The 23,697-nt window shown below is 38.4% G+C and overlaps 1 protein-coding gene and 1 non-coding gene across 3 annotated transcripts in view; both read right to left on the bottom strand.

Annotated features, from left to right (window-relative positions):
- Positions 1-21,548, bottom strand: part of LOC134537871 (uncharacterized) — a 33,356-nt gene extending 11,808 nt beyond the window's left edge. Inside the window, exons 1-6 of one of the 2 annotated variants that reach the window (XM_063378764.1) lie at positions 21,380-21,509; positions 8,598-8,666; positions 4,977-5,177; positions 4,189-4,347; positions 1,948-2,127; positions 642-797 (exon numbers count right to left, since the gene is read on the bottom strand). In XM_063378764.1, coding sequence (XP_063234834.1) covers positions 642-797; positions 1,948-2,127; positions 4,189-4,347; positions 4,977-5,177; positions 8,598-8,666; positions 21,380-21,438 — 824 coding nt within the window. In that variant the 5' untranslated portion in view covers positions 21,439-21,509. Of the gene's footprint in view, positions 1-641; positions 798-1,947; positions 2,128-4,188; positions 4,348-4,976; positions 5,178-7,733; positions 8,667-21,379 lie in introns of both variants that reach the window. The other variant, XM_063378763.1, reaches the window with a different exon arrangement.
- Positions 17,168-17,239, bottom strand: Trnae-cuc (transfer RNA glutamic acid (anticodon CUC)). The gene has a single exon. It is a non-coding gene; the product is annotated as a tRNA-Glu (tRNA).
- Positions 21,549-23,697: the final 2,149 nt, after the last annotated feature.

Below are 23,697 nucleotides of genomic sequence, written 5' to 3' on the forward strand. Positions count from 1 at the left end.
TCTTTTAAAACTGATTTTGACATAAAAATAAACAACAAAATGTTGTGTATTTATTGGTTTTAAGTTATGAAACATTTTTAGTCACTATTTTTATTACCAGTAAAATGCAGATATTAATTCATCACAGTCATCACTATCAGTTTCAACTGAAACATATTAATGAAACTTAACTAATACACATTTCATAATACGTATCTTGTATTATTGTTTTTTTTTTTTAGATAGCGTTATCATTTCGTTCTGAAATTGAGTCTTTTAAAAATTATATTTTTCACGACTGTTATGTGAAATAGATTATGTAATGGTTTTCTCTTCTGAAGGTAACAACAGGAAGAGCAGTCGGGCTTTCCCAGTGTATCAACAACAGAGCAAGGGCAAATAGGAGATACCCCGAGAAAACTTAGTACGAACTGACAGAACTAATTGTGTGTCGGGGCCTTTAGTGTGCAAGCTAGCTTACATTACAACTTAAAGACGACAAAACATCCACTACTACAGCATGCTTCATCAAATGTGCAGGAGTCTGAGTTTAACAAAGGATGCTCACTGCATGAGTGTGATGCCTTAGTAATCGCAGTCACCAAGAACCTTAAACTAGAATGTACATAAATGTTTTCAATTTTATTTGCAGTGTCACTTGCCTTGTTTTCGGCGAGCTTTGCTGATGTGCACTTTGATATGACGCATTACTATACGATTTCTGCATGAAGAGATTTGAAGGGATTCTAACAGCTTGGCAAATCTTCTGTGCAACGCCATCTTGCATAACGTACCGCTTCAGCTGTATGATGAGGAACCTGCAAAAATAAACATCTTGCCAGTTGGACTCTTCATTGGATGGCTGTGCGTAACTGTGCATTGTCATGTTCGGGTTAGGTACGTGCAGTGATAAAAATTCCTTCCGTTATTTTGAAGAGTGGCTTTCCTCTTGTCTTATAACTACATTTGACATGATGAAATTGACTCCTGTTTGAAAGTTACGCCAGCCTAGTGACGTCAGGCATTGCGCGCGGCAGTAGCAGCTGGTGACCAAGGTGTATGAGCGCTCGGGTGCTGTGGTGCTGTGTGGTGCTGACGGACACAGTATACCTAACATGCTGAGGAAGCCTTCGGGATGTCTTGGATAGTCACTGAGAACATGGTGGCCGAGGCGGGCTGGTGTGCAAGGAAGATTCATGCCGAGATCAGGCTCGTGCCAACATAGTTACAAAACTATCCACATCCAACGATCCCGGGACGGCGGTCAATTCGTCAGGTCCACTACCTTAAGAGTGGACTGCGTGACCACAATAAACGTGTTATTGTTTCATATAATCGAGAGGGTGACGCCAAGGGCTGCTGTGAAGGAGTTTACGGTCACGCCAAGACAATGTCACGACAAGGAACAGTCCGATTGGGGGACCGAAGGTGGGTGACATCACCGACAGCAGTATGGGTCGTAACATAACCTACGCAACGGGCGCCCGTAACAAGACGATAATAAGGTGGGATCCGTCCACAAACTTACATAAACCAGAGGCAGACCTTTAAGATGAAAGGGATTATATTCATGTAATGTAAAATGTATAACGATTTAGTTGGGTAAAAAGGCCCACAATAATTATTTTATATTAGTGTCTTCTTTTCTCACCAGCCCTGTAGATTGCTTTGAACCTGAAGGGCCGTTTAGTGATTGCATAATGTAGGCGAAAGGCGAATTGCAGCAGCAGAATGCCGCACCTAAGTTATGACGGTTGAACATAGGCCTAAAGATGTTTCACAGCTACAAATTGCGCACGAAAACATGAAATATTATATAATTGAAGACTAAAGAGGTAAACTGTGAACGTAGTAGTGGTATTTGAGAAGTTCAAGGGCAGCTCTATGAAGGCAGTACAGCCTACATGGGCAGCTCTATGAAGGCAGTCAGGCCTACCTGGGCAGCTGTGTGGAGGCAGTGCGGCCTACCTGGGCAGCGCTCTGAAGGCAGTGCGGCCCCTGCACTCGGCACTGCAGTCCTCGCACCGCCGGGCCTCTGCGGTGAAGTACGACTCCACCAGAGCCTGCAGGTGGACTTCCTGGCTGGCGTCGGCGACTCCGAGGAGTAGCATCCTGTGCACCTCCTCGCTGAGGCAGCTCCTGGAGCACCTGAAGCATACACACCGGCAACACCTGCACCTCAGGGGGTTTCCTAGGACTCTCTCGGGACGTCTAGTCCATTTAAAGGCAAAAATCACTTTGAGGTATCAGAATTTAAAATCTTTGTTGAGAATGTTTCCTTGGAAATGGAAAAAAATTTAATTTTGAGTTATTTTTTTGTTCCAATGGAAAGTTATTCCTTAAAATAGGAAATTTTTAGTCATTTTGGCCAATTTTGTGTAAATTTTAACGAAGTTTGTTCTACGACAACCCTCAATGGTGGCCGGGACTTCGCAATCAAAAATGGCAGACATCCGGCTCCGATTACACTCTCCTACTTCTGCCACTGGACCTATGCTTCTATATATATGTATATATATATGTATAATTATTTAAGTTATTAAGTTCAGGGGTTAAATTTTTATTTCATTTAAAGTTGTATGAAATTGTATGAATCTTGAGGTTCAGAATTTGAGACCATTAATTTGTAAATATTCCAAGGACAATCGCTAACTCATTTAATGTCATGTTTTATTAATTCATATTTCTCTTTTTTTACACATTGGTTACAATTCACTAGATTAAACAGAAAGCTGGTGTGTGAATGCATCTAGTCAAAAGTCAGTATTGTTAAACAACGCAGTGTTATGTGAGTGTTGTTTTAGCTGTGTAACGAAATATTTTTGCTGGTATAATGCTTTTCACGCTTCATTTGACATGGGTAATTATTTGTAACGAATTACTATTTGATAAACTAAATCATACACCATATTATAGTTACAAGCCCACGAACGTGTAAATATGTTGGGTCCAACTAAGAAGCGTGAATATTTCTTTATCGAAGAGTAGGTGTGATCGACTGTGGCTCAACAAAGTAGCACTGAGCTAGGTCCTATTCGTATTCCATATTGTCAGTTTCACATGCTAGATACCTACTGCGGACTCCACACATCCATGTGGACATTTAGTTAAGCTGAATAAGCTACCTAATTACGTGCAAGCTTCAAGTTTAGAAATTATTTAAAATAATATTTAATTGTAATTTGTGCAAGATTTTTTAAATGTACAAGAAAAAAATATTACGCTATTTTTATTTAAAGAATCTACAAATTATTTATTCGTGTAAAAGTTATTTCATTTGTGATGTACACTGTTTAACAATACACAAGTTATTAGAATAATACATACTTGAAAGAAAATAATTTTCTTGCAAATATAGCCCTCTGCCTAATATTCCTTTAAGTCAGGGTGGTGTCAGGCGCAGGCGGGTCCCTACCGCCGTGACCAGCCTATTCTTACAGTAGTGCATGATTAAACCTGAGCCGCACGCCACCACGTGGAGCCCGCGCAAGGCTGCTCCAGCGATCATCTACCGCGTCAACGGCCCCGGAGTGGGGATGGATCGACGCGTCACCCCCAAGAAACAACCGCGCATTTGAAAGTGCGCAAGTGCGCTAGTGGGCAAGTAAACAAGTGTGCAAGTGCGCAAATACACAAATGTGCAAGCGTTCCTCCTACCCGGGCACAAACACGGTGCGCAGATCTTCAGGAAAAACAACGTGATTTGATAACTACTCAAGATATACGAGTGGGGTCTGCTTACGAAAAGCATTTAAGAGTTCGCCGAGGCCCGAAAAGTACTTTATATTTTGGATTAAGTATTTAAACTGTATTTTCAGAAGAATTAAAATGGCTAAAACGCATGTGTTCAGAGTAATTTTCAGGCGTAAAACAACCGGTACAGATTGTTGAAAGCACTGAAGGGACTTGCATTACACCTTCATCTTCATTTCTCAGCAACAGACTGTTACGGTCACCGCTCAAACTTCACAGTTATCCTGTGACGACGAGAAGACTGCGCGCCAGTCCAGAGGAGACACCGCGCTAGATGCACCAGCGAGCGTCGCGCTTATCATCGCATCCCGCCTCACTGACACGAACCTGCTTCTTTAAAAGGCTTTGACTGTTGAAAAGCACTTAAATTGTAAATAGATAAATTTGTACATTTGATATGGATGACAGTAATTATATGAGCTGTTTTGAAATGTGATCAACGTGGTTTCGCCGCACCTCGGACACGACGCGCGGGTCTCCAGCACGAACTCCAGGTTGCTGGAGACTGGGCCCGCGCCGAGGTACTCCAGCAGCCTGGTGAGGAACTCTGCGGCGTCCAGCTGGCGGCCGCTGGTGAAGGCCGGGTCCAGCGCCACCAGCGAGTCGTGGAAGGCCCTGCGCAGCGGCGCGCTCCAGCGGTCGAGCCGTGGAACCATCAGGACACACGAGGGACCAGCCACGGGAAGCCTTCTTTCCACACACGAGAGAGTTCCCCCAAGTTCCGTATCCCTTAAGAGGGGAGGGTGGACAGAAAAGCGCGGAGATGGCTGGGAACGAGCGTCCACTGGATACTCAGTCGTGCCTGAGACTCGCTGATCTAAGCGGCCCTCTTAAGAACTACAGCTTGCCGGCCAGAAGCTGCTCTCTGCAGATTTAGTCATGTAGCGAAATAAAATTACGGACCCCGGGCGTGATTTTAAGCGGGAGAAATGTCATCCGGGCTGCTAACGTCTTGCAGAAGATCAGATTTGCCCCTGAGACAAAAGGTGCCTCGAAACACCACCGCCGCAAAGTTTAACTCAGTAGAGTTCACCAGCCTAACAAAGTCCACAATGTTTTAAAGTATTTATAATGTAGCCAACCTAACCTAATTGACCATTAGTATCATTTTATCAACACCGCCATATTTATTTACAATGAACAAAAAGGAACCCGATGATGCAGGATCGGTAGTTCGGCTCTCTCGACCGTTGAAAGAAGGCTCCCCGACCAGCCGGCGGCAGAGGTGGTGTCGCAGGACTCACGCGAGCGCCGCGCGCACCTCGGCGCCCTCGCCGCGGTCCCTGGCCCTCGCCAGGCGCAGCAGCTCCTGCAGCACGGGCGAGGGGGTCCTGCTCCCGTCCTGCTCGGCATGGCGCAGGTCCTGCAGGAGCCGCGACATGCCCAGCAGCACCTGCAGAGTGGCGTTCAGCCAGCACCTGTTGCTGCCGGCCGGGTTCACCAGCCTGCAACACACGCGTCGAACACTCCCGTCACAACCAGACCAACAAAAAACATAACTTTATTAATGAACGTTGTGTTCGTCAATATTTTGACGTGACAACGTCTAACAAATCGATGAACGCCGGCTGCACGCACGAAAAAGTGTCCCGTTACGCACATTGTTCCGTTACGCTGTGTCCCGTTACGCTCATTGTACGCTTGCGCCGCATCCATCTCTCTTCCACTCGACTGTTTATAAAGTGAAGTGAAATGTTAATGTGGTTATTACAACAAACAATTTCGGCAATAAAGGTTAATTATTCTTGCATTTTAAAAATCTAATTACTAGTATAATTTCATGTATTTATTCTTTTATTATTCAAATAAAAATGATTCAATTTTATTCATAAAGTATGCAATCATTTCATCAATGTTTTGTTATGACGTTGTCACTTTAAACTATCGTCCGTAAACCGACTTTACAGACAACCAATTTTTTTTTCCACTCTATTTTAAAACCATTAATTACTGAAATTGAATGTAACTAAACAGTTAAATGTGTATATTTACATTTAGTATATTAAACAAATTTACTATAATTTCATTTATTTATTTCTTTTTCCAATGGAATTGTAAGTCAAATCGCGTGATAACCATATTATAAAATGCCCACAAGACACCATTGACACTATGTGTAAATTAAAATAATAACAAATTTGAGGTGTACGTAGTCAACACCGAGACATGGCCATTTTTATCATTATTAACATTTTTTAATAATTGCATAAATTATTAATTATGTCTTATAACATATCCCCTGAAAGGATTTAAGTAAAATTATCACTCATGTCTTGTAAGTTCAAACAATGCTACAAAATACATTAACTCCTCTTAAGTTCCCACTATGGTTAAAAAAGTTTTCACTTGGCATGTAAAATATAAAATTATAAATGGCCTACATACAATGTCACAATTTTAAGAAGAATATTATTTGTTTTGAAGTTTAAATCTGTATGTCTCTTGAGAAACTTGATAGTTTAACTGTCCTGAACGGTGTTGCATGCATAGTGCGGGTGGAAAGTCTTGCGAGATGGACTCTGCAACTCCGTGGAAGCGCGGTGCTCAGAACGGACCGACAGAGCCGAGCAGTGGCAACCCGTCACGTCCTGGTTACACAGCAAATACTCCTAGAAACATAAAACATTTGAATGAATGGAGTCAATGCGCGTATCTACGTATCGATGATAAAGTGCCGTGATTACGAAAAAAAAAACGATTTTTCTCTAGCTTCCTGATCGCAAATTGTTATCACATTGCTGTTAACACTTCTTTTGACATGACAACGTCTAAAAAATCGATGAACGCCGGCTGCACGCACGAAAAAGTGTCCCGTAACGCACATTGTTCCGTTACGCTGTGTCCCGTTACGCTCATTGTACGCTTGCGCCGCATCTATCTCTCTTCCACTCGATTGGAACAACCATCGATTTGACTTTTTCGAGGCACATTAAACTTGAAACACTCCCATTCGTTTCCTACTTTTCCTATCATCGTCCTATCTTTAACAGAATAACACAGATAGGAAGAAGTTAAATAGCAAACATGTATAAAAGTTATAGTTAAAATAATCTCTTCGTTAAAGTAATAAACATATTTAAATTAATGAGTGCATATAAAAGTAAATTTATCAATTAAATTGTAGATTCCATTTCACCCCTTTGTATCCATACAAAATAGTGATAAATCAATAACAATTATTCAATTTTATTCATAAAAGTATGCAATCATTTCATTAATGTTTTGTTATGACGATGTCACGTTAAACTATCGTCCGTAAACCGACTTTACAGACAACCAATTTTTTTTGTTTTACTGCAAATCACTTTGTTGCTTTTCCTATGTTTACCGCTAGGTCCCATCGCTCGTTAAGCACTACTTGATCGACATACCTACTGCAAGGACAAGTAAAGCATTTGAAGACATATGCAGAGGAGTTTTCTGTCTCCCTGGTTGCGCCCCACTGATACATATCCCTTCTCCGACGCGCTGACCGCTGCCAGACGTTCGACCCGCACTATATGCCAGTCATCCTAGCTGCGACTCTTACAAGGTGGGGACTGTAGTTCTGGCAAGCAGTGGGCTTGAGGGGTTGGTATTTTGATGGACCGGAGGATACAAAATTATTACGATTACATTCTTTGGATGATTCTTGCAATAAGGGAAACTTATCTAAGCAATTATTTTGGAAATATGCTATTGCTAGTTTGTACTGTACGTCATAAAGAGAACCCGAAAAACAGACAAGATGAATACACAAACACACAGAACTAAAGCCAAAGTCAGCCAATTTACCATTTAACATCGGCTGATTTTCACTTGTTTTCTGTGTATTTGTGTATTCATTTGATCTTTTCCCATTCTTCGGGTTTTCTCTTTGACGTACAGTACAAACTAGCAATGGCGTACATATAAAATAATGATTAAAAAATACAAATAAGTATACCTTGTACTTTAAAGCTTAACATACTCTATGGGGGGTAGTGCACAAAAAGATCCAACACAAGTTTTCCAATAATTACCCAATTTCATAAGGCTTCAACTGGCGCGGGGCAGCTGCAGAAATAAAATGGCTCGGCTTTCTTGTGTCATATTGCAGCTCTTCAGTTTCAATGTCAAAGTCTGGAAACTCAAATCCAGGTTCAGATAAAACGACCCGTGTATTCACAATATTGGTTTTCCTTGACGGGATACTAATTTTACCTCGGGTCGAAGGGGCTTCTGCAACAGAAGATTTGCGATTAGTTTTGGGTTTGGTTTTCGCAGCGTTTCGGCGAGATTTTGTGGCGGAGGTCAAACTAACAGCTGTATACTTCGGCGCACGAGTTCTTTGGTAGATTCTGGCTTCACTACACTGACGAGCTTGTTCGTGATCAGAGCTCGTGAAAGGAAAGCTGAATCGTGGAACACATGCAGCATTATATGTTTTATCACCATTAATTTGATTCGTTGTAACTCGTAAAGGAAAAGGTGTTGAAATCTCATTTTTCTTGTTTACTATTTTTATGTGTTCGCTAATTTTTTGTCCTGCAGTTTGTGAACTTGTCTGTGTACGAGTCAATAAAGCATCAAATTCATCATAATCATTATTCTGTGGTAAGATAGGTGAACGAATTCTCGTTACATTGGTCTCTCTTAAGTTCACTAACTCTGTTTTCTCATTGAAACTCTTTTGTCGAACACCACGAACAACATTTTCTTTATTAACTGAGCTTGTTTTGGGCTGTTTTCTACCGGGTACGTACAACAATTTTCCTTCTTCAATGTCTTCAGGATCAATTAATGGGAGTATAATGTCTTTCCAGTTTATGTTTGTTTTGCAGCTCTTCTCATTACGACAATACTTACGAAAATCACTGAACGGTATTTCCTTCACCATGTCGTACCTCGAATCTACTCTGAAGTCTGAATACACGCCATTGTCCTCAGAATCATAGCTAGTTTGTATCTGTGATCTGAAACAGAAAACAATATTATTTTGTACAAACCTATAGTCCAAGTAAAAATTTAAAAAATAAATTATTTCCTACAGTGGTTGAATCGAACTGTTAAGTACAGTAGTGAATACTGCACTAGAAAACAATGTAATCACAACATTTACATACATACACAACACTCAATAGTGTCTTGTTACATACACTATCATAGCCTCATAATTATATGTATTCTAATATGTATATGAGAGTAGATTCTTAAAAAAAAGTTAAATAACTGCATGATAGGAATTCTAAAAAACAAAATATACATCATAGTTTAAAAAGTTGTGATAACGAATATTCAAGTCTGAGATCACCAGTGGATACCCTTTGTACTGAAAGAGTTTAAAGCGACGAGACAACATAAGTACAGTGAAGACTTAATACTATGTAAGAATGTGTCAAACCTGACACACATAAAAATGTATATTTTCATAGATTTAGAAATATAAATTTGCTTACAAAAATTGCAAGAAATTATTTATTCGTTCCTCTTCTGTTCTAATGGATTTAAATCATAGTATTTTTTCTCGAAATAAGTATTTTGTATTCAACCATAGAAAACCAAACACTCTTTGAAAATGTGCTTATAGTTTAACCTGAGATATTTTCACCCCAGACTGGCACTGATAATTTATGTATGTGTACATTTGTTTATTAAAATGCTGTGCAAGTTAAATTACAGTCTAAGAATAGCTGTCTAATCATCTCAATACCCTCTTTATTATTAATACACGTTTTGTTCTGTACAATGTCTCCTATTATTTTGCAAAACCACAATACAAAAAACCACACAAAACTAAAAACTTAAAAGTAATATAACTATCGAGCATAAAAATTAAGGTGCGATTGTTACACAATTTTTTGAGAAAGTATTACTAATGAGATAAACAAAGAGGTTTGATTTATTAACGTTAATAGGGAAGTTAAAAAATTAGAAAAAATCATGACATTCATATAATAGGTAATAAAACTGCAACTGTGAGCAATGTTTTACTGAAAATAATACAATCGACCGTCTCAATTTTATAATGAAGATGTGGATGCTTTTGACGTAAAAAACTTTTAGGTGTAATGCCCTTTCAACTACTGATTACCGTTACCACTACGATACACAATTCAACCCGTTAGAGATACATTTTATAGTTTCACGCATGCATGTCTTTAACAATCTCAGTAAAACTTTAGAGATAGGTACAGTTCAGTGTAATTATGCGGGGGCTTCCTCGGCCCTTGCAAGGGGACAGCTACCGGTGCTCTTATACCATTGTTGTACTAGCTAGCTCTTATACCATTGTTGTACTAGCTAGCTCTTATACCATTGTTGTACTAGCTAGCTCTTATACCATTGTTGTGCTAGCTAGCTCTTATACCATTGTTGTGCTAGCTAGCTCTTATACCATTGTTGTGCTAGCTAGCTCTTATACCATTGTTGTGCTAGCTCGCTCTTATACCATTGTTGTGCTAGCTCGCTCTTACACCATTGTTGTACTAGCTAGCTCTTATACCATTGTTGTGCTAGCTAGCTCGCTCTTACACCATTGTTGTACTAGCTAGCTCTTATACCATTGTTGTGCTAGCTAGCTCTTATACCATTGTTGTGCTAGCTAGCTCTTATACCATTGTTGTGCTAGCTAGCTCTTATACCATTGTTGTGCTAGCTAGCTCTTATACCATTGTTGTGCTAGCTAGCTCTTATACCATTGTTGTGCTAGCTAGCTCTTATACCATTGTTGTGCTAGCTAGCTCGCTCTTACACCATTGTTGTGCTAGCTAGCTCGCTCTTACACCATTGTTGTACTAGCTAGCTCTTATACCATTGTTGTTCTAGCTAGCTCTTATACCATTGTTGTGCTAGCTAGCTCTTATACCATTGTTGTGCTAGCTAGCTCTTATACCATTGTTGTGCTAGCTAGCTCTTATACCATTGTTGTGCTAGCTAGCTCTTATACCATTGTTGTGCTAGCTAGCTCTTATACCATTGTTGTGCTAGCTAGCTCTTATACCATTGTTGTGCTAGCTAGCTCTTATACCATTGTTGTGCTAGCTAGCTCTTATACCATTGTTGTGCTAGCTAGCTCTTATACCATTGTTGTGCTAGCTAGCTCTTATACCATTGTTGTGCTAGCTAGCTCTTATACCATTGTTGTGCTAGCTAGCTCTTATACCATTGTTGTGCTAGCTAGCTCTTATACCATTGTTGTGCTAGCTAGCTCTTATACCATTGTTGTGCTAGCTCGCTCTTATACCATTGTTATGCTAGCTAGCTCTTATACCATTGTTGTGCTAGCTAGCTCGCTCTTACACCATTGTTGTACTAGCTAGCTCTTATACCATTGTTGTGCTAGCTAGCTCTTATACCATTGTTGTGCTAGCTAGCTCTTATACCATTGTTGTGCTAGCTAGCTCTTATACCATTGTTGTGCTAGCTCGCTCTTATACCATTGTTGTGCTAGCTAGCTCTTATACCATTGTTGTGCTAGCTAGCTCTTATACCATTGTTGTGCTAGCTCGCTCTTATACCATTGTTGTGCTAGCTAGCTCTTATACCATTGTTGTGCTAGCTCGCTCTTATACCATTGTTGTACTAGCTAGCTCTTATACCATTGTTGTACTAGCTAGCTCTTATACCATTGTTGTGCTAGCTAGCTCTTATACCATTGTTGTGCTAGCTAGCTCTTATACCATTGTTGTGCTAGCTCGCTCTTATACCATTGTTGTGCTAGCTAGCTCTTATACCATTGTTGTGCTAGCTAGCTCGCTCTTACACCATTGTTGTACTAGCTAGCTCTTATACCATTGTTGTTCTAGCTAGCTCTTATACCATTGTTGTGCTAGCTAGCTCTTATACCATTGTTGTGCTAGCTCGCTCTTACACCATTGTTGTACTAGCTAGCTCTTATACCATTGTTGTAATAGCTCGCTCTTACACCATTGTTGTACTAGCTAGCTCTTATACCATTGTTGTGCTAGCTAGCTCGCTCTTACACCATTGTTGTACTAGCTAGCTCGTTCTTACACCATTGTTGTGCTAGCTAGCTCTTATACCATTGTTTTACTAGCTAGAAGCGAGTTCCCTCAGCTCCTGTCTAATTACTGCAGGTAGGAAATGTAAGCGTGCATGCTGTAAGGATCAAATGAAGAATCCTCACATTGGTCTTGCATGTTTTTGTTTTCTGGTTTGCGCGCGCGCTCGCACGTCGCTGGCTGGGACGCAGCTGGAAGAAAAACCCAACTATTAACGTTTCAGCCGTTTTTGAAACAAATTGCCCTTTCCTACCAAATCACCATAACAAGCTTCCGGCTGCGTCACTGACGTGGAGGTATCACCTACTACTGCGATTTTGTGGCCAGATTACAGAAGTAAAAATAAAAGTTTTTGTGTAAACTACAGCGGTATTTTTTTCCCCAAAATAAACTTCTTCGGTTTGAAGTGTGTGTAAAATGAGAGGTGTTATACTCTCAAACCTTCCATTGATCTCCAACTGTTACGCAATTGTAAAATTTTTGTGAATATTTTCCACTAACAACTTTCTGAAAATACAGTTGGCAAATATATCGCAACTTCTGAATTGTAGCAATGTTTCAACTTTCCATTAAAGACGTTAAAAAAATTGATAAATCTGAATGTTACAACAAAGATTTTTGTGTCATTCCATCAACTACCCTCTTGCAAATAAATGGTTAGCAAAAATATCAAGTTTCCTAAAATTACTTTAATAGTGAGTAAAAGTAATTTTGATAAACACTTTCAATCATCATTGGATTTCATCTTTGATGTTGATTTACTCGAGCTTTTGAATTAAATTAATATTTGATGGTGTGGAAAGCTCCAAACTTTAAAAAGCCTAAAAACTTAATTATCAAAAATATGATGCCAAGTAGAGATAAAAACGTGCATTAACAGACGTGTTTCATTACAAGAAGGCTCTTTAAACAATTTTTATAACATCTATGGAATAGTAAACTAAATTGGTATTTGTTTTGAAACTTATTCATATGTAGCATAGAAAAGAGATGATATGTAGGTATTAGTTGAGTGTGTTTCCAAAATTTCTTAACTTGAAACGTGTTTCAGCTATAGAAAATGATCAGAAATTTTTAAAGGTCTTACATATGTGGCAGTCCAAATTTCATCCTCACAGATGTTTCCCTTATTATTACCCTTGGTAGGTAATGTAAGCACATACATATAGGAATAAATATTATATAGTCGTTGATTAAACGTAATCAGTAGTAATAAAAATAGGTAATTACAGCATCAAAATGTTATAAAATGTATATAATTTAAATAATTAAAAATATTAGTAAACAATTAAAACAGTTAGCTCTGTTTCAATAAATAATATTATAGGATACAAAATTGACAATTTTTATAAGCTCCCAAATTTTATCATAAATATAAGATGTATTTTTGCATACGCTTTCAAAAACATTGCTAATTTTTTAAAAAATATATATTTTATAAAACTTTCCCGCTTAGGCTTTATGATGATCTAATTATTTAATTCTAAAGAGATTTATCAACAATTATAATTCATCAGTTATGCCTTAAATTTTAATTACATTATTTAAATCACTACCGAATCCCGGCATGCGTTGCAATGCCTCATTCAATTTTGTTTTGTTTTAGGTAGGTACACATACACAAAGCATCTCTATATCTCTCTCTTTACCTCCCTATATATCTCTATATATCTCTTCATATCTCTAACAGTATCTCTATATCTGTATATCTCTCCATAGTACTACTATCTCTCTCTATCCTCTGTCTCTACATCTCTCCCCATGTATCTCTCCATTTCTCTATATATATCCACTATATCTTTCCATTTCTACCTCAATCTCTTTATGCAGTTATATCTCTCTTTATTTCCCTATATATATTTATCTCTCTCTCGACTAGCATGCTACCAAAGGTATTTGGACCATAGAAAAGAGGAACTGTCATAAAATACTTACTGGTAGTCATACTATACTACTCACGCGTCATATTGCCATGGGTAAGCAGAAGGCATCAACAATGAAAAAGCCCGTTGCCTTCCAGAGAAATAAAGCGTCAGCAGTAAAAAGACGAAATTTCATAAAAAAAATAATTAAATGCTGCTGTGAGGGTTAGTTTTATAGAAATATCACCTAGACAGTGACATTCACCTTGTTTCGAAGGTCAAGTGTGCAAAGTTTCAACTCAATTGAATGATCCATTGGTGAGCGCATAGAATACGAACAAACAAACAAACGTTGACTTTTATATATTTTTATATATTATATTAAAAAAATGCAGAATTAGTTGTCTTTTGAATCATTGTTTAAATTTCTTTATAACGCTCACACGTTACTAGTGGACATCACAATAGCCATTTTTGAATTTAAGGTCGTTTTACCAAACCTCTTTAAATTAAAATAATAGGCTAGATTATAAAATGCATAGCTATACTTTTAGAAGAAAGAAGAAACGAAATTAAACCATACGAGGAATTAATTGGCTTCACTATACATAGGCTAATTAGTTTTTACAATGACCTCTTGTTTTCAACAGTGTTATATGAAATGTCTTAGGAACTTATATAAGCCTCTGTGCGAATTTTTTAAATTTATTTATTACACAATACTCCCACTGCAATATCGAAAACAAATAAGTTTTAGCATAGTATTATCAGCACTGTTGCAAATAACTCGTACATTGCAGGTCACGATTAAAGACAAATGTTTTTAAATTCTGTAAAAAAATAATAAAAAAAATATTTTAGAGGCAATAAAACTGCCAGTGTGAGTATTTGAACTTGCGGTATCTCATTGTTGTATTCGCACCTGAACCGTTGAACCAATGGTGACTTCCGCAAGATATTTAATATTTAAATGCTGTTGGATTGTTGAGCTCTATTTATTAACATTTGATTTGGCACAGCTACACATATACAGGCCCGAAGATTTAGCATCAATATCAAAATTGATACAACAAAGGGATGTTTTTTCGAGACAGCAGTTCCTAAGGCCATTCGTGCGACAGCGCGAAAATCCGAACACTTGAAAACTTACAAGAAGATTGTGAGAAACGTTTGGTAAACGTATAGTTGATTTTTGAACCTTACTTCATTTGCTACATTTCCTACCTAGAGTAATTAGGAAAAAAATAAATCCTTCGATAAAGAATGTTGAACAAAACATTTTTACAAACCATAAAAACGCTTATCGAGGTATTTTTTTTTTTTTTTTGTGATTATAGCGACTACAGTGTTCAAAACTGGGCCATTGGAAGCTATGTATCTTAAGGAACATGATCTTAAAGTTTCGTAGAGTTCGGTTCGTTGTTTACTCCACGGTGATGAGTTTATTTTACCACGACCTATGCTGCGCTGGAAGGCTGTCGGCGTCTCTACGCGCGGGACCAAAATTCGCTGCCGTCAATACCCAGTCTTTAAAGTTACCTTAGTCCAGCTTAGTCCAGTTACCCGACCGTGTGTGACGTCATTAATCTGCATTCAGGAGGGGGGAAGCCTTCTTTTCAGACGAGAGAACCAAATGCCCGATCGTGCATCTTCGATTTTTTTTTGGTTCATTGTAAAAAAATATGGTGGTGTTGATTAAAGGAAAGACCATAAACAAGGCAACGGTATTTATTTGTACGCCGCCATATTTTTCGTTTGCCGTGTGTCCTTGAATGTTTATTTTGGACAACTCATGATAACTAATGGCCAATTAGGTTAGGTTAGCTACATTATAAATACTTTAAAACATTGTGGACGGTTGATTTGGTTAGGATAGTTACATTAAAGATACTGTGAAATCATGTAAACGGTTTCCTAGCGCTGGATAGCTACATATAAAAAAGTTATTTGCTAAGCAACCATAAAATGATTTTACAGTAATTTTAATGTAGCTATACTTACCTAATATAACCAACCATTCACAATGTTTTAAAGTATTTATAATGTAGCTAACCTATCCTAATCGACCGCAAAGTTTAATAACACACCGGTTTACACAGTGAGATAGAACGGTGTATGACGTATGAGTAAGCTACATCCCATATAAATACACCTGTTGTGGTACGGAAAAAAAAAGCGAGCATGAACTTCGGGGAACTTCGGGTGTGGCTCTCTCGTCTGTGAAATGAAGGCTTCCCTTCAGGAGGGTTTCTTCCCGACTGCCGCATTACAACCCCCCCCCCTTCCTCATGTATTAAGGCGCCTGGCTGACGTCACGTAAAGGTCACTATTCCAGCTCCTCGCTTGCCAAGCCGTATTCAGCGGTAAAACAAACTCGTTGCTGTCCAGTAACCAACAAAACCAAATTCCACACAAATTTTAATGTTCTATTTCTTAAGGTACATAACTGCCAATGGTTCATTTGTTAACACATTTGTTAGTGGTGCATTATTTGGCTGTTGGACAAAACTTAAAATAACTTTTTTTTTAAATCTTTAGTTCATTCAGCGATAAAAGCAGTTTTTTTAGTGTTTTAAACTATAAGATTATTTTATTATTTTCAGTCTCAAAATAAAATAAAAATACTGAATATGCGTAATTAAAACAAATTAGAAATACTAAATATGAGTGATTAAAACTTAAACTTAAAATTTAGAGTCATTAACCTCTACTCCCTCCCAGGGGGAGAAAGTCAAACCCAGGCACATTTTTACACCATAACCCGACCTCGGAAACACTCTAAATCGAAAAGAATATATTTTTAAAATTTTCGACATTTTGGGAAGTTTAACTCCTCCTCCCCCAAGGGGCACTGTCAACCCCGGGGCAAATTTCCACCATGCCCCGACCTCATGGATACTTAAAATGCATGGTTATTACCCATAGCTCAAAAATGTTTTTGACCCTTTAACCCCCCCCCCCCCCCCCTTGCAAACTCCTCTTAACACTAAGTTATCAAAATATTATTTTTTCAGCGGTTCTTTATATGTATGCAAAATTTCAACACATTCTACGTCGAAAAGTGGGTTAAAAAGAATGGAAAGATTTTATTACATAGTCCATTCATACATACAGGTAAAGCGTGGTAAAAATGGATTCTGATTAACATCACCATGACAATGTTTTATACAAATAATAAAGTTACTTACTTTACTTTAAGGAAAAATAATGACTTAAAACTTATATTTCTCCTGCACCAATTTCACTTCTATCCCATAGTATAAATTCCCTCTGGCAATGAATCAGTCGTGTTCTTATATATCTAACTGCAGCCACGTCCTAGCAGAGAATGTAAACAACTGTTTCCCGTGCCAGGCGAAACTGACCTCTATACCACCTAGGAAACATTTTAATATTGTTATAAAATAAATAACATATATAAATATTAATTACTGATTATTATTAAATTTTTATTGTGAAAAAAAAATTGTGTAACAATTTCATCATGTTAAATTTACAGTGTATTTGATCTATTATGCTCAAAAAAAATTTCGTCTACAATAAGGGTTTAACAATATACTAGAAATGAATGGAAAAGACAAAAAAATGCTATTCCGGTACCGGGAATCGAACCCGAGCCTCCTGGGTGAGAGCCAGGTATCCTAGCCACTAGACCATACCGGAAATGCAAACTTATTCTAGGAAAGTTAGTATTCCTATTCAGTATACAACATATCAAGTCTTGTAATTGATAATGGTAACTAATAAAACGGTTCATAAAAGTAGCAGACAACATACATAACAGAGTGACTGCTGGGAACGACATCTAGCAGCAGCTGCGGTTAAAATAGAACCAGTTGTTTCTCGTGCAGCGCTTCATGGGGAAAAAATAGAACTTCCCCAATATATGAGTGCATGAGCATACTAAAGACCTATATTACATTTGTTGGTTACGTAAATTGGGAATTCACAGCAATGCAACATTTTCTTAGAAATGGTCTGACTGGCACGGAATGTCCGGTAAATACTTAAATTGACTGAATGGAGTGTTGAGTGGGTCTACATGGTTTTTGAAGTGTCTTCAAAAGTAATCCGATTTCAAAATATATTTTTTTAATGATGCAAAAAGTCTTGGTAGTAAAATAACCAGGATGATGGCAATGATTTGAATGATTTCGCGGTTCCGCCCACAGTGTTAGACCTTTTGTAAACACTGTGCGAAGAGAATGATTAGAATACAGAACATGCCGTTTACTTTATAAAAATCAAAACTTGGAGAAGCTTCTCTCGCAAGTCGCTAACTGGCTAAGGTGAGCGAACACACGTGTAGACATCGAGTACCACAGCATGTTTCGTTCGTAAACGGTTCGGCCAGTTCTACGCCACGGGAGCGAACGCGAGTGACATGTGTTAGTCGGGCAAAAGCCCAGTCCAGAATGTGCAGTCGGCAGTTGGCAGTCGGCAGTTGGCAGTCATGCAGTCGGCAGTCCGCAGTCGTATAACAGCCACGCCATGTTCACAATAGACGGCAGTTTGCAGTCGGGGACATAGAAAACAGAGGGAGGTCGGGGAGGCTACGCATTTCGGCTAGCTTTCTACCAAAGAATTACTACCAAGTTGTATGCATACAAATATACATATATTTCACAATTCGAAATCAATAGCCGAGGTAGGTATTGTTTGATTCGTCAGTGTAAATAAAACAAGTGAAAATGACACGTAGCTGATCAAAAGTAAATAAGTAGGGATCTTTCTAGTCTATTGTCGCCGCTACTACAAATGTCTAAAATTCGTTTGGTATGGGTACAGCAAATTATAGACTTTGTTTTTACATGTGCTTTATATTAGCTTCACCTGTATGTTTGTTTGTCTGTCCGTCTGTAACTCTTTCGACTAAGAGTGAGTGACTGATCACTGTAAAATGTCCCACCAATTTCATTACGTTCGTTAGCCGAGCGGTCTAAGGCGCGCGATTTCTGTGACGTTTGCTTTCGGAATCGGCGATCGTTGGTTCTACTCCCGGCCACGCCGAAAAAAAAAAGTGTTTCCCCGCCCCCCCCCCCCCCCCGGTAAATTCTAAGATTATATCCATACATCTAACTGTAAATGATTCGGAGAGACTTTACCATTTCTTTGTGACGTTGCAACTCCAAATAGTTATCTCAGATGGTAATAGGTAGTGTCGGTAACTCATTTCCCTATGATAATTATACATAAATATAGTTTAAAAAACTAAAAAAAAACATGCTTTTAAAGAATAGCAAACTAAAAAGTTAAAAATAAATATAGTTTAAAAAACTAAAGAAACATGCTTTTAAAGATTATCAAACTAAAAAGTAAAAAATAATTTTAAAATTTAATTTATGACAATAGTATATAAGCAATACTAGTATAAATGAGGAAAAAGCATGGGGCGCTTAATATACAAAAAATATGGCACAAAGCGCCTCAAGCTTTTTTCTCGTTTATACTAGTATAGCTTATATACTATTTCATAAATTAAATTTTAAAATTATTTTTTACTTTTTAGTTTGATAATCTTTAAAAGCATGTTTCTTTAGTTTTTTAAACTATATTTATTTAGATCGTATAGCCACGGCCTTTAATGCACTAGGTCAATTAAAAGTTCGTGATTGATTTCTTCCATGCCAAAAATATTCCAAAATACACTAAAAACGCATGTACATATAGCTGTGTTTACAAAACTCTTCTTTATCCCGTATATATATACACATATATATACACACACACGAAATGACGTCGACAAAATACTGCGATCTGATTGGCTAGCAGACAACTTGCAGTCGAGCAGTCGGCAGTCCAAGATTAAGTTTGGCGATCGCCGACTGCAGAGTTGCCGACTGCCGACTGCTCGACTGCTCATTGAGAAGTTTGAAAGGGATATGCGTATATTAATATCCGACTGCACGACTGCGAACTGCAGACTGCCGACTGCCGACTGCACATTCTGGACTGGGCTAAACTCCCATCTTTTCAGTTTCGGTTACTCCGCACAACCAAATTTCACTGCGGTGATAGCCATGTTTGTTTACGTTTACAATACGTTAAATATTTTTCTAGCACAAGGGTACTTACAGAGGACACGTGTTCTATCATAACTTTGTGTTTTCTTTTTATTACAACTACACATGTACATACATACTGTTTAGGGTTCTCGTCTGTCAACATTTTTGTTATTAAATATAATGTTAAATAACCATCATATTTGAGAATATTTTTAATAGCTTTAGTAAAAAATATCATTGTGCTTTGAATTTTATATGTCCGTACATTTTTAGCTGCTTTATTACATTCTTAAAACAAAAAAACTAATTTTAAAACACGCAGGTAACTTTGTTACGACTGAGCTGGTCAAAAAATTTCCAAACAAGGGCTCGCTATACAGAAGCATGTAAACGGAGAACGGATCTCCCCGAACGTTTCAACATCGGATCAGCTGTTTCCACAATGCACGGAAACGTAACAAATGGCAACCAATGGAAATGCATTTGAAGGTTGCAAAATATTAATTTAAACAATAAAAATATATTACGCATTGAAATCAAAACACGTGGAGAATTTACAAAGATTACAAAAAAATAAACCACAAAGTAATAATATAACACTAGATATTCTTGTACTGGAATCAATTTTTAACGTATTTAGAACATAAACAAACACGGCTAACACCGCAGCCCAGTACTAGGGCTCAATTGGTCACACGGAGCGACGTAAACGGGAGAACTCAGCATTGCCGAGCTGCGTGTTATCTTAGAAACTGTGTTCCGTGAGATGTCTCCGTTTACGTAATTCGTCTCCGTTTCAGTGTCATTGTAGAACGGGCCTCAATGAACGTCTGTAACACTTCCAGCAAGGCAGTCAACAGGCAGTTTTAGAGTTTACGCAGCTACATATACACTTGCCACCCTAGGTACTTCACGTGCCCTTGTGGTGTGCCACAGCAGTTTAGTACGGATATAGGTACTTATTGCCAGTATGAATGGTACGAGGTAGTTTAGCAAGTTGCTAACAATTTTTTTTTTCAATAAATACGTTTAAGCAAAGCAAAAATAATGTATTTATAATAGTATTTTTTTTTAACTTAGTGACAAAAAACATGAAATAATGGCAATATATGATTCAAAACTTTGTTTCGTATGTTACGGTCTGTTATATGAGCAAGTAGGTTATTTGTTGACATTTTGTTATAAACCTGTTAATGATTTGATGTGTACCATTTTTTGTTTCTCGGAATACGACATTTGGTAGGAGTTATTTCGCGAATGGAACGAAGTTGCATGGAACGGAAGTCGCATGGAACGGAAATGGATAGCTACGGCGCTGCCATTTGCGGCGGATAGCACGAAACTTTGAAGTTTCAACTTTTTAGTGTGTTTTAAAAAGACTCGGCAGCATGTTAATAAAAAAATTCTGGTCGAAAATCAGGTCTAAAGACGGGGTTTAGTAATTTTAATTTTTTTTTTTCCGCTTTTATCGTAGCCGTTACATTGTACAGCTTAACATTTCTGTCTGCTGATAAAATAGTCGACGCAGATGCTCCGTCAGCGAATTATAGAAGCGGGTGCGATTCGCTCCGAGAAATGTTGTCTAAAACGCAATTTGCGTACGTTCATCATGTTCGGCATTATTTTTGAAAGAATTGTAGGTTAAGTTTCTCGTCCGAGCATGTTGTAACAAGCGTGTTTGCGAACACGGGAACACACGGATTCACCGCGGACAGACAGCGTGACAGCGTGACTGCGTGACTGCGTGACTGCGTGACTGCGTGACTGCGAGACTGCGCATCGACGAGGCGGGACTCACCCTCGGAAGAACTTGTTGCTGCTGCGGGAGCGGATCTCCACGGCGTTCCTCCGGCGCATGGCGGGCTGAGCGGTCGCCGCGCACTGGGACACTGTCCGCCCGGGCGAGACCAGTGCCCCGTTTGACTGCCCGGTCACACCTTTGAATATATATACTGTATACAAGTCGCGAGTGGATAGGATTTACTCTACGTTTTTTTAGAAGCGTATGATGAGCAGCTTGGGAACTTCGCCGCTGCAGTGCGCTGCCGTAACGCCCTGTATCGTCTTAGTTGTTATTTACACGTTAGAGCGCAGCTCTGTCGCCCGCTGTCATTCCCCGCTCCCCTCATCCATCATTCACTGCAGCTCGAGGTCGTTCAACGAGAGGGGGAAGGGGTGTTTGAAGAGTTGGACACTTGTCCGCTAGGGACCACCACAAGTCGATGCCCTGGAGATGGTGGCGATTGCGGCGGTGAATTAACCAACTACCTAAAAACCTTATTAGAAATTTTAACCTGGGCTGGCGACTTCTATACATTATATATATTCAAAGGTTACACGGGGCGAGCGCAACCCCGCTGTCTCACTACTCACTACTCACTACTCGCTAGTTGCACCGGGGAAGCCTTCATTTCACAGACGAGAGAGCCACACCCGAAGTTCCCCGAACTTCATGCTCGCTTTTTTTTTGACGTGACAATGTCTAATAAATCGATGAACGCCGGCTGCACGCACGAAAAAGTGTCCCGTTACGCACATTGTTCCTTTACACTGTGTCCCGTTACACTCATTGTTCCGTTACGCTGTGTACCGTTACGCTCATTGTTCCGTTACGCTGTCAACGAATGCAGTAATAATAGGTTATGTTACAATTGACTAAAGAATTATGGTGATTCATATAATTGATGATAGATATTTGATTACAGTATATTTATATGAAAACTTGTTCATAATTATATTTAAAATTTATAGCTAAACGCCGGTTTTTAAAATTAATTACAAGTAATCTACACGTGAACTGTTTCGTCGACTGTTTATAAAGTGAAGTGAAAAGTTAATGTGGTTTCATTGCTTATTACAACAACAATTTCGGCACTCAAAGGTTAATTATTCTTGCATTTTAAAAATCTGATTACTAGTATAATTTCAAGTATTTATTATTTTATTATTAAAATAAAAATGTTTCAATTTTATTCATAAAAGTATGCAATAATTTCATCAATGTTTTGTTATGACGTTTTCACGTTAAACTATCGTCCGTAAACCGACATTTTTTTGACGTGAATACGTCATTAAAAATTGCTTCCATAGTGGTAGGCAATTAAAAAAAACAACGACTGATAACAAAATCGGTGGGATACAGTTATGGTTGTTGCAGCTACATATCTATCATCTCCGTTCCAAAATTTAATTACCTACACCACTGGATAGCTAAAGGATCAAATAATTAGTTACGCCAAGTGAGGACTGCGACCCATCGTGCGCGGTGGAAGGGGAAGCGCCGCCATTTTGAGGTAATTTTGCTGCGTTTCGATATTTCCACTTAGTATAACTTTTGACTCGGAGAAGCTACGAACGCTCGTTTGAGTTTCAATCGTCAGCTCTCGTCAAAATATATCGATTGCATATATAACACATTAGTGTAAAATAGCTACAGTGAATATATATGGCGTTAAAATAAAAAATTGCTAATTTTATATTTGGTATAGAAAATATATAATGTTACGTACACGTATTCACGTACAACACACGGCCGTGTCCATGACACAGCCACACCCCATTTTTTTTTTTTAAATTGGCTGAATGGACATTGACTTCCGCTCGCAACCAGCACTAGATGCACATAAGGTCGACGACGCTGTCGTGAAACTGCGTAAACGACGAGCTAACACGACCCGGGCTCTCCGAAAAAAATTGGTTGTCTGTAAAGTCGGTTTACGGACGATAGTTTAACGTGACAACGTCATAACAAAACATTGATGAAATGATTGCATACTTTTATGAATAAAATAGAATCATTTTTATTGAATTATCACTATTTTGTATGGATACAAAGAAGGAGTGAAATTAAATTTATAATTAAATTTATAAATTTACTTTTATTTGCACTCATTACTTCAAATATGTTTATTAATATAACGAATTATTTTAACTATAACTTTTATACATGTTTGCTATTTAACTTCTTCCAATCTGTGTTGTTCTGTTAAGGATAGGACGATGATAGGAAAAGTAGGAAACGAATGGGAGTGTTTCAAGTTTAATGTGCCTCGAAAAAGTCAAATCGATGGTTGTTCCAATCGAGTGGAAGAGAGATAGATGCGGCGCAAGCGTACA

Source organism: Bacillus rossius, chromosome 12, assembly GCF_032445375.1.
Source record: "Bacillus rossius redtenbacheri isolate Brsri chromosome 12, Brsri_v3, whole genome shotgun sequence".
Taxonomy (NCBI): domain Eukaryota; kingdom Metazoa; phylum Arthropoda; class Insecta; order Phasmatodea; family Bacillidae; genus Bacillus; species Bacillus rossius.